Source organism: Pseudophryne corroboree, chromosome 2 (assembly GCF_028390025.1).
Source record: "Pseudophryne corroboree isolate aPseCor3 chromosome 2, aPseCor3.hap2, whole genome shotgun sequence".
Lineage (NCBI taxonomy): Eukaryota > Metazoa > Chordata > Amphibia > Anura > Myobatrachidae > Pseudophryne > Pseudophryne corroboree.
The window spans coordinates 128,232,343-128,247,438 of NC_086445.1; the positions used below are offsets into that span (position 1 = coordinate 128,232,343).

The 15,096-nt window shown below is 48.6% G+C and overlaps 1 protein-coding gene across 3 annotated transcripts in view; it reads left to right on the forward strand.

The window, feature by feature from the left end:
* Nucleotides 1-11,280, forward strand: part of WASF3 (WASP family member 3) — a 248,033-nt gene extending 236,753 nt beyond the window's left edge. For 2 of the 3 annotated variants that reach the window (XM_063951702.1, XM_063951701.1), the window contains 2 exons: nucleotides 7,342-7,703; nucleotides 9,357-11,277. In XM_063951702.1, coding sequence (XP_063807772.1) covers nucleotides 7,342-7,703; nucleotides 9,357-9,514 — 520 coding nt within the window. In that variant the 3' untranslated portion in view covers nucleotides 9,515-11,277. Of the gene's footprint in view, nucleotides 1-7,341; nucleotides 7,704-9,356 lie in introns of all 3 variants that reach the window. The other variant, XM_063951703.1, reaches the window with a different exon arrangement.
* Nucleotides 11,281-15,096: the final 3,816 nt, after the last annotated feature.

Below are 15,096 nucleotides of genomic sequence, written 5' to 3' on the forward strand. Positions count from 1 at the left end.
CCCCCACAGTGCCAGATATGCCCTCATACTGCCAGATATGCCCCCACAGTGCCAGATATGCCCTCATACTGCCAGATATGCCCCCACAGTGCCAGATATGCCCCCACAGTGCCAGATATGCCCCACAGTGCCTGATGTGCCAGATATGCCCTCATGCTGCCAAATATGCCCCACAGTGCCAGATGTGCAAGATATGCCCTCATGCTGCCAGATATGCCCTCATGCTGCCAGATGTGCCCCTCGTGCTGCTGCCAGATGTGCCCCTCGTGCTGCTGCCAGAGGTGCCCCTCGTGCTGCTGCCAGAGGGGCCCCTCGTGCTGCTGCCAGAGGGGCCCCTCGTGCTGCTGCCAGAGGGGCCCCTCGTGCTGCTGCCAGAGGGGCCCCTCGTGCTGCTGCCAGAGGGGCCCCTCGTGCTGCTGCCAGAGGGGCCCCTCGTGCTGCTGCCAGAGGGGCCCCTCGTGCTGCTGCCAGATGTGCCCCTAGTGCTGCTGCCAGATGTGCCCCTAGTGCTGCTGCCAGATGTGCCCCTCGTGCTGCTGCCAGATATGCCCCTCATGCTGCTGCCAGATTGCTGCTGCCAGATATGCCCCTCATGCTGCTGCCAGATATGCCCCCTCCCCAAGTGCCAAATATGCTCCCCCAGTGCTGTTACTTACCCCTCCGTCGATCCCGCGCTGTCTTCTGAAGGAGGGACACGGAGCGCACAGCGCGCGGCTCTCCTGTGTCCCTCCTGCATCTCCGGCGGCCGCGGCGGGTCTAGGAAGTGCCGGTTCGTGATCCGGGGTCACGAACGGGTACTTCCTTTAATAGACCCGCCGCTGCCGCCGGAGATGCAGGAGGGACACAGGAGAGCCGCGCGCTGTGCGCTCCGTGTCCCTCCTTCACACTGCACTCCCTGTCACTGTGCACTGACTCGAGTATAAGCCGAGGTGGCTTTTTCAGCACAAAAAAAAAGTGCTGAAAAAGTCGGCTTATACTCGAGTATATACGGTAATTAAATTTTCCCTTGATTCGGAAGCACACAGCCGCTAGTGCTGTCATACCATGCTGGTAATCAGTGAGAAGGCAGGAGACCAGTACGCAGGGGTAGGTAGTGAGATATAGGACAGCCCCCACCCCCTTCTTTACTTCATGGGGAACACAACATGCAGTTTTTCTCTAACGTCCTAGTGGATGCTGGGGACTCCGTCAGGACCATGGGGATTAGCGGCTCCGCAGGAGACAGGGCACAAAAATAAAGCTTTAGGATCAGGTGGTGTGCACTGGCTCCTCCCCCTATGACCCTCCTCCAAGCCTCAGTTAGGTTTTTGTGCCCGTCCGAGCAGGGTGCAATCTAGGTGGCTCTCCTAAAGAGCTGCTTAGAAAAAGTTTTTAGGTTTTTTATTTTCAGTGAGTCCTGCTGGCAACAGGCTCACTGCATCGAGGGACTTAGGGGAGAGAAGTCAACTCACCTGCGTGCAGGATGGATTGGCTTCTTAGGCTACTGGACACCATTAGCTCCAGAGGGATCGAACACAGGCCCAGCCATGGAGTCCGGTCCCGGAGCCGCGCCGCCGACCCCCCTTGCAGATGCCGAAGATGGAAGAGGTCCAGAAGCAGGCGGCAGAAGACTTTTCAGTCTTCCTGAGGTAGCGCACAGCACTGCAGCTGTGCACCATTGTTGTCAGCGCACTTCACACAGCGGTCACGGAGGGTGCAGGGCGCTGGGGGGGCGCCCTGTGCAGCAATGTATAATACCTTTTTATGGCTAAAAAATACATCACATATAGCCCTTGAGGCTATATGGATGTATTTAACCCCTGCCAGATCTCACAAACTCCAGAGAAGAGCCCGCCGAAATAGGGGGCGGGGCTTATTCTCCTCAGCACACAGCGCCATTTTCCTGCTCAGCTCCGCTGTGAGGAAGGCTCCCAGGACTCTCCCCTGCACTGCACTACAGAAACAGGGTAAAACAGAGAGGGGGGGGGGCACTTTTTTTGGCGATATTACTATATTTAAGCTGCTATAAGGATACAACACTTATATAGGGTTGTTCCCATATATATTATAGCGCTTGGGTGTGTGCTGGCAAACTCTCCCTCTGTCTCCCCAAAGGGCTAGTGGGGTCCTGTCTTCAATAGAGCATTCCCTGTGTGTCTGCTGTGTGTCGGTACGTGTGTGTCGACATGTATGAGGACGATGTTGGTGTGGAGGCAGAGCAATTGCCGGTAATGGTGATGTCACCCCCCAGGGAGTCGACACCGGAATGGATGGCTTTGTTTATGGAATTACGTGATAATGTCAGCACATTACAAAAATCAGTTGACGACATGAGACGGCCGGAAAACCAGTTAGTACCTGCCCAGGCGTCTCAGACACCGTCAGGGGCTGTAAAACGCCCTTTACCTCAGTCGGTCGACACAGACCCAGACACGGACACTGAATCTAGTGTCGACGGTGAAGAAACAAACGTATTTTCCAGTAGGGCCACACGTTATATGATCACGGCAATGAAGGAGGCTTTGCATATCTCTGATACTACAAGTACCACAAAAAGGGGTATTATGTGGGGGGTGAAAAAACTACCTGTAGTTTTTCCTGAATCAGAGGAATTGAATGATGTATGTGATGAAGCGTGGGTTAACCCAGATAGAAAAGTGCTAATTTCAAAAAAGTTATTGGCATTATACCCTTTCCCGCCAGAGGTTAGGGCGCGCTGGGAAACACCCCCTAAGGTGGATAAGGCGCTCACACGCTTATCAAAACAAGTGGCGTTACCGTCTCCTGATACGGCCGCCCTCAAGGATCCAGCTGATAGGATGCTGGAAACTACCCTAAAAAGTATATACACACATACTGGTGTTATACTGCGACCAGCCATCGCCTCAGCCTGGATGTGCAGTGCTGGGGTGGTCTGGTCGGATTCCCTGACTGAAAATATTGATACCCTGGATAGGGACAGTATTTTACAGACTTTAGAGCAATTAAAGGATGCTTTTCTTTATATGCGAGATGCTCAGAGGGATATTTGCACTTTGGCATCGAGAGTAAGTGCGATGTCCATATCTGCCAGAAGAAGTTTATGGACACGACAGTGGTCAGGTGATGCGGATTCCAAGCGGCATATGGAAGTATTGCCGTATAAAGGGGAGGAATTATTTGGCGTCGGTCTATCGGATTTGGTGGCCACGGCAACTGCCGGGAAATCCACCTTTTTACCTCAGACCCCCTCCCAACAGAAAAAGACACCGTCTTTTCAGCCGCAGTCCTTTCGGTCCTATAAGAAGCGGGCAAAAGGACAGTCATATCTGCCCCGAGGCAGAGGAAACGGTAAGAGAGGGCAGCAAGCAGCTCCTTCCCAGGAACAGAAGCCCTCCGCGGGTTCTGCAAAGCCCTCAGCATGACGCTGGGGCTTTACAAGCGGACTCAGGAACGGTGGGGGGTCGACTCAAGAATTTCAGCGCGCAGTGGGCTTGCTCACAGGTGGACCCCTGGATCCTGCAGGTAGTATCTCAGGGTTACAGGTTGGAGTTCGAGAAGTCTCCCCCTCGCCGGTTCCTAAAGTCTGCTTTGCCAACGTCTCCCTCAGACAGGGCGACGGTATTGGAAGCCATTCACAAGCTGTTTTCTCAGCAGGTGATAGTCAAGGTACCCCTCCTACAACAGGAAAAGGGGTATTACTCCACGCTATTTGTGGTACCGAAGCCGGACGGCTCGGTAAGACCTATTCTAAATCTGAAATCTTTGAACCTGTACATACAAAAATTCAAGTTCAAGATGGAATCACTCAGAGCAGTGATAGCGAATCTGGAAGAAGGGGACTTTATGGTGTCCCTGGACATAAAAGATGCTTACCTGCATGTCCCAATTTGCCCTTCACATCAAGGGTACCTCAGGTTCGTGGTGCAAAACTGTCATTATCAGTTTCAGACGCTGCCGTTTGGATTGTCCAAGGCACCTCGGGTCTTTACCAAGGTAATAGCCGAAATGATGATTCTTCTGCGAAGAAGAGGCGTATTAATTATCCCTTACTTGGACGATCTCCTGATAAGGGCAAGGTCCAGAGAACAGCTGGAGGACGGAGTAGCACTAACCCAAGTAGTGCTGCAACAACACGGGTGGATTCTGAATTTTCCAAAATCTCAGTTGACCCCGACAACACGTCTGCTGTTCCTGGGAATGATTCTGGACACGGTTCAGAAAAAGGTGTTTCTTCCGGAGGAGAAAGCCAAGGAGTTATCCGAACTTGTCAGGAACCTCCTAAAACCAGGAAAAGTGTCTGTGCATCAATGCACAAGAGTCCTGGGAAAGATGGTGGCTTCTTACGAAGCAATCCCATTCGGCAGATTCCACGCACGAACTTTTCAGTGGGATCTGCTGGACAAATGGTCCGGATCGCATCTGCAGATGCATCAGCGGATAACCTTATCGCCACGGACAAGGGTGTCTCTTCTGTGGTGGTTGCAGAGTGCTCATCTGTTAGAAGGCCGCAGATTCGGCATACAGGACTGGGTCCTGGTGACCACGGATGCCAGTCTGAGAGGCTGGGGAGCGGTCACACAGGGAAGAAACTTCCAGGGAGTATGGTCAAGCCTGGAGATGTCTCTTCACATAAATATACTGGAGCTAAGAGCGATTTACAATGCTCTAAGCCTGGCAAAACCCCTGCTTCAGGGTCAGCCGGTGTTGATCCAGTCGGACAACATCACGACAGTCGCCCACGTAAACAGACAGGGCGGCACAAGAAGCAGGAGAGCAATGGCAGAAGCTGCAAGGATTCTTCGCTGGGCGGAAGATCATGTGATAGCACTGTCAGCAGTGTTCATTCCGGGAGTGGACAACTGGGAAGCAGACTTCCTCAGCAGACACGATCTACACCCGGGAGAGTGGGGACTTCATCCAGAAGTCTTCCACATGATTGTGAACCGTTGGGAAAAACCAAAGGTGGATATGATGGCGTCTCGCCTCAACAAAAAACTGGACAGGTATTGCGCCAGGTCAAGAGACCCTCAGGCAATAGCTGTGGACGCTCTGGTAACACCGTGGGTGTTCCAGTCAGTGTATGTGTTTCCTCCTCTGCCTCATACCCAAAGTACTGAGAATTATACGGCAAAGGGGAGTAAGAACGATACTCGTGGCTCCGGATTGGCCAAGAAGAACTTAGTACCCGGAACTTCAGGAGATGCTCACGGAAAATCCGTGGCCTCTACCTCTAAGACGGGACCTGATTCAGCAGGGACCGTGTCTATTCCAAGACTTACCGCGGCTGCGTTTGACGGCGTGGCGGTTGAACGCCAAATTCTAAGGGAAAAAGGCATTCCAGAAGAGGTCATTCCTACACTGGTTAAAGCCAGGAAGGAGGTGACTGCACAACATTATCACCGCATTTGGAGAAAATGTGTTGCGTGGTGTGAGGCCAGGAAGGCCCCCACGGAGGAATTTCAATTGGGTCGATTCCTACATTTCCTACAAACAGGATTGTCTATGGGCCTCAAGTTGGGGTCCATTAAGGTTCAAATTTCGGCCCTGTCGATTTTCTTCCAGAAAGAATTGGCTTCAGTTCCTGAAGTCCAGACTTTTGTAAAAGGAGTACTACATATACAGCCCCGGGGGCTCCGTGGGACCTTAATGTAGTTTTGGATTTTCTCAAATCCCATTGGTTTGAGCCACTCAAATCGGCGGATTTGAAATATCTTACATGGAAAGTAACCATGCTACTGGCCCTGGCTTCAGCCAGGAGAGTGTCAGAATTGGCGGCTTTATTGTATAAAAGCCCATATCTGATTTTCCATTCGGACAGGGCAGAACTGCGGACGCGTCCTCATTTTCTGCCTAAGGTGGTGTCAGCGTTTCACCTGAACCAGCCTATTGTGGTGCCTGCGGCTACTAGCGATTTGGAGGATTCCAAGTTGCTGGACGTTGTCAGGGCATTGAAAATATATATTTCAAGGACGGCTGGAGTCAGAAAATCTGACTCGCTGTTTATACTGTATGCACCCAACAAGCTGGGTGCTCCTGCTTCTAAGCAGACGATTGCTCGTTGGATTTGTAGCACAATTCAACTTGCACATTCTGTGGCAGGCCTGCCACAGCCTAAATCTGTCAAGGCCCATTCCACAAGGAAGGTGGGCTCATCCTGGGCGGCTGCCCGAGGGGTCTCGGCATTACAACTCTGCCGAGCAGCTACGTGGTCGGGGGAGAACACGTTTGTAAAATTCTACAAATTTGATACCCTGGCTAAAGAGGACCTGGAGTTCTCTCATTCGGTGCTGCAGAGTCATCCGCACTCTCCCGCCCGTTTGGGAGCTTTGGTATAATCCCCATGGTCCTGACGGAGTCCCCAGCATCCACTAGGACGTTAGAGAAAATAAGATTTTACTTACCGATAAATCTATTTCTCGTAGTCCGTAGTGGATGCTGGGCGCCCATCCCAAGTGCGGATTGTCTGCAATACTTGTACATAGTTATTGTTACAAAAAAATCGGGTTGTTTCTTGTTGTGAGCCGTCTGTTCAGAGGCTCCTACGTTGTCATACTGTTAACTGGGTTCAGATCACAAGTTGTACGGTGTGATTGGTGTGGCTGGTATGAGTCTTACCCGGGATTCAAAATCCTTCCTTATTGTGTACGCTCGTCCGGGCACAGTATCCTAACTGAGGCTTGGAGGAGGGTCATAGGGGGAGGAGCCAGTGCACACCACCTGATCCTAAAGCTTTATTTTTGTGCCCTGTCTCCTGCGGAGCCGCTAATCCCCATGGTCCTGACGGAGTCCCCAGCATCCACTACGGACTACGAGAAATAGATTTATCGGTAGGTAAAATCTTATTTTAGAATCCCTTTAACAATGTATATATCCTATAGGTAATAGCAATGAGTAGTAAAACACACAAACTGGTCACTTAATTTACTCATGAATGGTAAGAGTTCTTGCAATGGCGTTAACGTGCCACTGCTGACACCGCAACTCAAACCCCTCGCGGCCTGGACGCGCACCTTTTTGCTGGCACCTTGTTCTCCGTCATGGGACTTTAGGTAATGGAATGTAGTAGTCTGCTCCAGTTTTATGAAAATACCAGGTAATTGCTAAATGTTCTGCCATGGAAGCTGTTCATAGAATGTTACCCTACAACATAAATGACCAATTGTATTAGTGCCTAGCTCTTAGATATGTACAGTAGCTCTTAAGTACAGTGTTTTGCAACTGCAATAATATTGAAAAGGATTTTCTGTTCTGCAGACTTCACTTTTTTTTTTTTTTTTTACATTTATTTTATGTACATTTTCTTCCTTTACTACAGTGAAAGTCTGTCTGCATAGTCTTTGTATGCTGTAAAATCACTAATTGTGTGACATCTCTTTTAAGGAGGGTATTACCATCTCAGATGGGGGAATATTACCCCACTGCATCACCACCCCCACCTCCACCGCTCATTCCTTCAGCTCAGACGGCTTTTGTTAGTCCTCTTCAGCACCTGGTGCCTGGGTCTCCAGGGGGACAGTTATCTGGGTTTTCATATGCTCCTTCTCCGCCTCCTATTGGCATTGCTGCTTTAACTACTCCTGGACCACCACCTCCACCACCGGGACCTCCTGCATCGGCCTTGATTCTCTCCTCCTCTCCAATGCACTTCTCCAAAGTGCTAGAAGCCAAACGACTTGATGGAGCAAATCTGCTTGGCCTGACTAGTGATGCTCGAAGCGATCTTCTTTCTGCTATTAGGATGGGTGAGTGAAATGGCAGAATGTAGATTCTATATGCAAGTAATAGTCAGCTAGTGTCCCTCTGTAAATTCATGATGCGTAATGTTTAAGTCGGTAAGGGGGCCTAATAATACCTTCTCCCCCGAAATGTTAGTTTCCGCTTGATTCTAAGTTTCCTTACTATTTACCAAAAGCTGACAGCAGGAGATATTCAGGAACGTGCGGTGAGCTAAATGGCTCAGGAGGCACTGGCTAACCTCAGAGCCGGATTTACATGCAATATATGAGCCAAAGGGTACTTCTGGGCATTGTACACAGGTGCAGCATTATAAACTCCTGGAAATCTGGTGAGTTTTGATTAGAGATGTGTGGAAAGGATACACAGGTGAGGCACTGCCTCACCTGCCATAGACTTTTTACTCCAGAGTTTGGGCTATAAAAATTATTAGAATAATGCAAAGAAGATATTTCAAACAAATTATCAGTATTTTTCATATATTTTATTCAGTCAAAGCTCTGGTTTAAACGTAAGTATGACGGGAAAGGCTCTGCCTCATCTGCCTCACCTCACCGCACTTCACTGGAGATATCTGAGATGTCTCCTGCATTTAACTCTTATATATATATATATATATATATATTTAAAAAAAAACCCGCCATCCCCATTTTTTTCTGCAGATGTTGGTAACTGCTGCGGTAACTTATAGTTCTTATAGAGCCTGGTAAAATTATGGGAATTCAAGACATTTGATAGTTATTAGTTTTAGTGTGTAATGTGGCCCCACATTTTTATGCAACATAAGGTTTTTGGCCAACAGGTGTAAAAATGTATTAAATGAGCAAAGCATGTACTACTGTAAAGGTTAAGAGCTAGTTTTTGTATAGTATGTATATGTAGAAATTGCACATGATCTGTGTAATTCCTAGGTGTCACGTATTAAAGGGATATTCTGGCAAGTTTATATATAGGTAACCTGAAGGAGAAGCTTCGGTGTCCTTAAATTTTGCAATCTATATGACATTTGAATATTTAAAGGTATATGCTACATAAATGGGGAGATTCAAATGTTTGAAAAGTCAGTTGGGAGTCTGGTTTTTCCTATCTAATAGACAGGAAAAAACAGACACCCAACCGACTTTTCAAACATTTGAATTCCACCCAAAATGTTTTATTTTCAAATTCTCAAACAATTCTGCATGTAGTATGTGTCCTGCACTCTGCCACATGGAACATTATGGGCCGGATGTACTGAAGTCTGAGTTGGCTGGAGGTGCGGGTTCCTGGCCGAACTCTGACGTTTGTTCGTTTTTTTTAAAGCGGCAATCATTTACAAGGGATGGTTTTGCCTTGTCATGTCTTGTTCAGCTGGGAACCTGCTCCTCCGGCCAACTCGGACTTCATTACATCCGCCCACAAGTATCTGTTGCCTGTATACACAATGGGGGCAGTCATTCTATGGGCTGAACCCATACACTGGAACCAGTGACATCCCAGAGACAATAGCTAATGACTGGGCTTATTTCTCCTGATTGATAGCCTACTAATTGGTTGCTTCCGTTGGGTGTAGGTAATGGGCATCCTTTAGTCTTCCTGCTGCTTTATCTTCATAACTACTTTTTTAAACCTAACACGTGTTCTCGTTTCTTTGTTCCTTTTTTTTTTTTTTTGGTCAACAGGAATCCAACTGAAAAAAGTACAAGAGCAGCGTGAACAGGAAGCCAAGCGTGAGCCAGTTGCCAATGACGTAGCCACCATCCTGTCCAGACGTATTGCAGTGGAGTATAGCGACTCTGAGGATGACTCTGAACTTGATGAGAATGACTGGTCTGACTGACAACCAGTTGTGTAAAAACGGATGGCATTTGCTTCCAAGGTCTTACTGTGAAAGACATACCTATTGGCATTGGCCAGTGACAGCCACCAATAGCTGTGCCTGCCCGGCTTCTCTGCGTCCCTGGCCCAAGCAGTGTGGTTGTATACAGGGAAACGCCTAGATCTTGGCTCACAGGACAACCCTCCAATGTTGATCTAGTTTGCATGCGTCGGCCAGTCAGCCATAGGTAAAGAGTGCACAGCACACTTTAGCTTGCTGTAGGTTATGTGCTGAAGTATTTGTAAATGTAATGGGCATTATGGAATTTTGTAGCCACTTTGAAGTTTATAAGATTAGTTAAACTGCCACAGTGCAAAATACTATTGAAACTCAGGGATGCTTTAAGATAGTAATTGGTTCTCGAACCTGTAGTATTATGGTACTTAACACTGTATTGTAACCTTCGAGTTGTATTTTACAGTTTTAATATGAGCACATCACCCGCACACCGAGGAAACAATGCAGCCTATGGATTCGCAGTGACAAAACTTGGATCAGTCCTAGTGAATTGATATATAAATGAGCACAAGTCTTTATTACCTCCCTCCATAGCAAGGCAGCTTCCGCCGTCTGTATGCTACTGGTATATTTAGGATACATAAGTTATTCAGTCAGTTATTAGAACCTTGCAAATGAGCACATCTGTTTATAACTGTACCCTGTGTATTATGTTGCACAGAAGAACCACGAAAAGAGCAAAATGTCAAAGTCACTAAAATAAATATTGTCCACGTTCTCATACTGAGGTAGTACTCTAAATGCCAGTTACTGGCTGAGCGTGTTAGAGGATCATTTACAGTAGTGTAATATTTGGAGGTTTAAGAAACAGTACTGTAAAACACTGATGGTTTTTTTTTGTTTTTTAAATCTTTAATTTTATAAAATATACATTACTGTGGAGTGTCTGCATATACCAGTGCATCTCTGTATTCAATTAATGGTTACATTTCTCTAACATTTTTATTTTAGTTTTTGTAATACATCCTAATAGTATTTTTCTCTGACGTCCTAGTGGATGCTGGGAACTCTGTAAGGACCATGGGGAATAGACGGGTTCCGCAGGAGACTGGCCACTCTAAAGAAAAGATTAGGTACTATCTGGTGTGCACTGGCTCCTCCCTCTATGCCCCTCCTCCAGACCTCAGTTAGAATCTGTGCCCGGACAGAGCTGGGTGCTCCTAGTGGGCTCTCCTGAGCTTACTAGTAAAGAAAGTATTTATTAGGTTTTTTATTTTCAGTGAGCTTCTGCTGGCAACAGACTCACTGCTACGTGGGACTAAGGGGAGAGAAGCAAACCTACCTGCTTGCAGCTAGCTTGTGCTTCTTAGGCTACTGGACACCATTAGCTCCAGAGGGTTCGAACACAGGCACCTGTCCTCGATCGTCCGTTCCCGGAGCCGCGCCGCCGTCCCCCTCGCAGAGCCAGAAGAACAGAAGCTTGAAGACGACGAAATCGGCGGCAGAAGACTCCTGTCTTCATTTAAGGTAGCGCACAGCACCGCAGCTGTGCGCCATTGCTCCCAGCACACTTACACACTCCGGTCACTGTAGGGTGCAGGGCGCTGGAGGGGGGGGGCGCCCTGGGCAGCAATTGAAGTACCTTTCTCTAACGTCCTAGTGGATGCTGGGGACTCCGTCAGGACCATGGGGAATAGCGGCTCCGCAGGAGACAGGGCACAAAAGCAAGCTTTTAGGATCACATGGTGTGTACTGGCTCCTCCCCCTATGACCCTCCTCCAAGCCTCAGTTAGGTTTTTGTGCCCGGCCGAGAAGGGTGCAATCTAGGTGGCTCTCTTAAAGAGTTGCTTAGAAAAAGTTTTTAGGTTCTTTATTTTCAGTGAGTCCTGCTGGCAACAGGCTCACTGCATCGAGGGACTTAGGGGAGAGATTTTCAACTCACCTGCGTGCAGGATGGATTGGATTCTTAGGCTACTGGACATAGCTCCAGAGGGAGTCGGAACACAGGGCTCGCCCTGGGGTTCGTCCCGGAGCCGCGCCGCCGACCCCCCTTGCAGATGCTGAAGATGAAGAGGTCCGGAACCAGGCGGCAGAAGACTCTCAGTCTTCATCAGGTAGCGCACAGCACTGCAGCTGTGCGCCATTGTTGTCAGCACACTTCACACAGCGGTCACGGAGGGTGCAGGGCGCTGGGGGGGGGCGCCCTGGGCAGCAATGTATAATACCTGTATGGCGAAAAATACATCACATATAGCCCTTGAGGCTATATGGATGTATTTAACCCCTGCCAGATATCTAAAACTCCGGAGAAGAAGCCCGCCGAAAAGGGGGCGGGGCCTATTCTCCTCAGCACACAGCGCCATTTTCCCTCACAGAAAGGCTGGTGGGAAGGCTCCCATGATCTCCCCTGCACTGCACTACAGAAACAGGGTTAAAACAGAGAGGGGGGGCACTGATTTGGCGATATGTATATATATTAAAATGCTATAAAAGGAACACTTATATAAAGGTTGTCCCTGGATAATTATAGCGTTTTGGTGTGTGCTGGCAAACTCTCCCTCTGTCTCCCCAAAGGGCTAGTGGGTCCTGTCCTCTATCAGAGCATTCCCTATGTGTGTGCTGTATGTCGGTACGTGTGTGTCGACATGTATGAGGAAAATATTGGTGAGGAGGCGGAGCAAATTGCCTGTAATGGTGATGTCACTCTCTAGGGAGTCGACACCGGAATGGATGGCTTATTTATGGAAATTACGTGACAATGTCAACACGCTGCAAGCCGGTTGACGACATGAGAGGGCCGGCGAACAAATTAGTATCTGTCCAGGCGTCTCAAACACCGTCAGGGGCTGTAAAATGCCCATTTACCTCAGTCGGTCGACACAGACCCAGACACGGACACTGATTTCAGTGTCGACGGTGAAGAAACAAACGTATTTTCTTTTAGGGCCACACGTTAAGGGCAATGAAGGAGGTGTTACATATTTCTGATACTCCAAGTACCACAAAAAAGGGTATTATGTGTGAGGTGAAAAAACTACCTGTAGTTTTTCCTGAATCAGATAAATTAAATGAAGTGTGTGATGATGCGTGGGTTTCCCCCGATAGAAAATTATTGGCGGTATACCCTTTCCCGCCAGAAGTTAAGGCGCGGTGGGAAACACCCCTCAGGGTGGATAAGGCGCTCACACGCTTATCAGAACAAGTGGCGGTACCATCTACGGATAGGGCCGTACTTAAGGAGCCAGCTGATAGGAGGCTGAAAAATATCCTAAAAAGTATACACACACATGCTGGTGTTATACTGCGACCAGCGATCGCCTCAGCCTGGATGTGCAGAGCTGAGGTGGCTTGGTCGGATTCCCTGACTAAAAATATTGATACCTTTGACAGGGACAGTATTTTATTGACTATAGAGCATTTAAAGGATGCATTTCTATATATGCGAGATGCGCAGAGGGATATTTGCACTCTGGCATCAAGAGTAAATGCGATGTCCATATCTGCAAGAAGATGTTTATGGACACGACAGTGGTCAGGTGATGCAGATTCCAAACGGCACAAAGATGTATTGCCGTATAAAGGGGAGGAGTTATTTGGGGTCGGTCCATGGGACCTGGTGGCCAGGGCAACTGCTGGAAAATCCACCGTTTTTTACCCTAAGTCACATCTCTGCAGAAAAAGACACCGTCTTTTCAGCCTCAGTCCTTTCGTCCCTATAAGAGTCATATCTGCCCAGGGATAGAGGAAAGGGAAGAAGACTGCAGCAGGCAGCCCATTCCCAGGAACAGAAGCCCTCCACCGCTTCTACCAAGTTCTCAGCATGACGCTGGGACCGTACAGGACCCCTGGATCCTACAAGTAGTATCCAAGGGGTACAGATTGGAATGTCGAGAGGTTTCCCCCCTCGCAGGTTCCTGTAGTCTGCTGTACCAATGTCTCCCTCCGACAGGGAGGCAGTATTGAAAACAATTCACAAGCTGTATTCCCAGCAGGTGATAAAATTACCCCTCCGACAACAAGGAAAGGGGTATTACTCCACACTATATGGTGGTACTGAAGGCTAGGTGAGACCTATTCTAAATCTGAAAAATTTGAACACTTGCAAGGGTTCAAATCCAGATGGAGTCACTCAGAGCAGTGATAGCAAAGAACAAGGGGACTATATGGTGTCCCGGGACATCAGGGATGCTTACCTCCATGTCCCAAAATTTGCCTTTTCTCACCAAGGGTACCTCAGGTTCGTGGTACAGAACTGTCACTATCAGTTTCAAGACGATGCCGTTGGATTGTCCAAGGCACCCCGGGTCCTTACCAAGGTAATGACCGAAAGGAGGATTCGTCTTCAAAGAAAATGGACGACCTCCTGATAAGAACAAGGTCCAGAGAACAGTTGGAGGTCGGAGTAGCACTATCTCAAGTAGTTCTACGACAGCACGGGTGGATTCTAAATATTCCAAAACCGCAGTTGTTCCGACGACACGTCTGCTGGTCCTAGGGATGATTCTGGACACAGTCCAGGAAAAGGTGTTTCTCCCAGAGGAGAAAGCCAGGGAGTTATCCGAGCTAATCGGGATCCTCCTAAAACCAGGAAAAGTGTCAGTGCATCATTGCACAAGAGTCCTGGTAAAAATGGTGGCTTATTACGAAGCGCTTCCATTCGGCAGATTTCACGCAAGAACTCTTCAGTGGGATCTGCTGGACAAATGGTCCGGATCGCATCTTCAGATGCATCAGCGGATAACCCTATATCCAAGGACAAGGGTGTCTCTCCTGTGGTGATTACAGAGTGCTCATCTTCTAGAGGGCCGCAGATTCGGCATTCAGGATTGGATGCTGGTGACCACGGAGGCCAGCCTGAGAGGCTGGGGAGCAGTCACACAAGGAGTGTGATCAAGTCTGGAGAATTCTCTCCACATAAATATACTGGAGCTAAGAGCAAATTTATAATGCTCTAAGCTTAGCAAGACCTCTGCTTCAAGGTCAGCCGGTATTGATCCAGTGGGATAACATCACGGCAGTCGCCCACGTAAACAGAAAGGGCGGCACAAGAAGCAGGAGGGCAGTGGCAAAACTGCAAGGATTTTTCGCTAGGCGGAAAATCATGTGATAACACTGTCAGCAGTGTTCATTCCGGGAGTGGACGACTGGGAAGCAGACTTCCTCAGCAGGCACGACCTCCACCCGGGAGAGTGGGAACTTCATCGGGAAGTTTTCCGCATGATTGTGAACCGTTGGGAAAGACCAAAGGTGGACATGATGGCGTCCCGCCCGAACAAAAAATGGGACAGGTATTGCGCCAGGTCACGAGACCTTCAGGCGATAGCTGTGGACGTCCTGGTAACACCGTGGGTGTAACAGTCGGTGTATGTGTTCCCTCCTCTGCTTCTCATAACCAAGGTATTGAGAATTATAAGACATAGAGGAGTAAGAACTATACTCGTGGCTCCGGATTGGCCAAGAGGGACTTGGTAACCGGAACTTCAAGAGATGCTCACAGAGGACTAATGGCCTCGGGAGCTAAGAAGGGATTTGCTTTCAGCAAGTACCATGTCTGTTCCAAGAGGAACCGTGGCATCGGCCTTTAA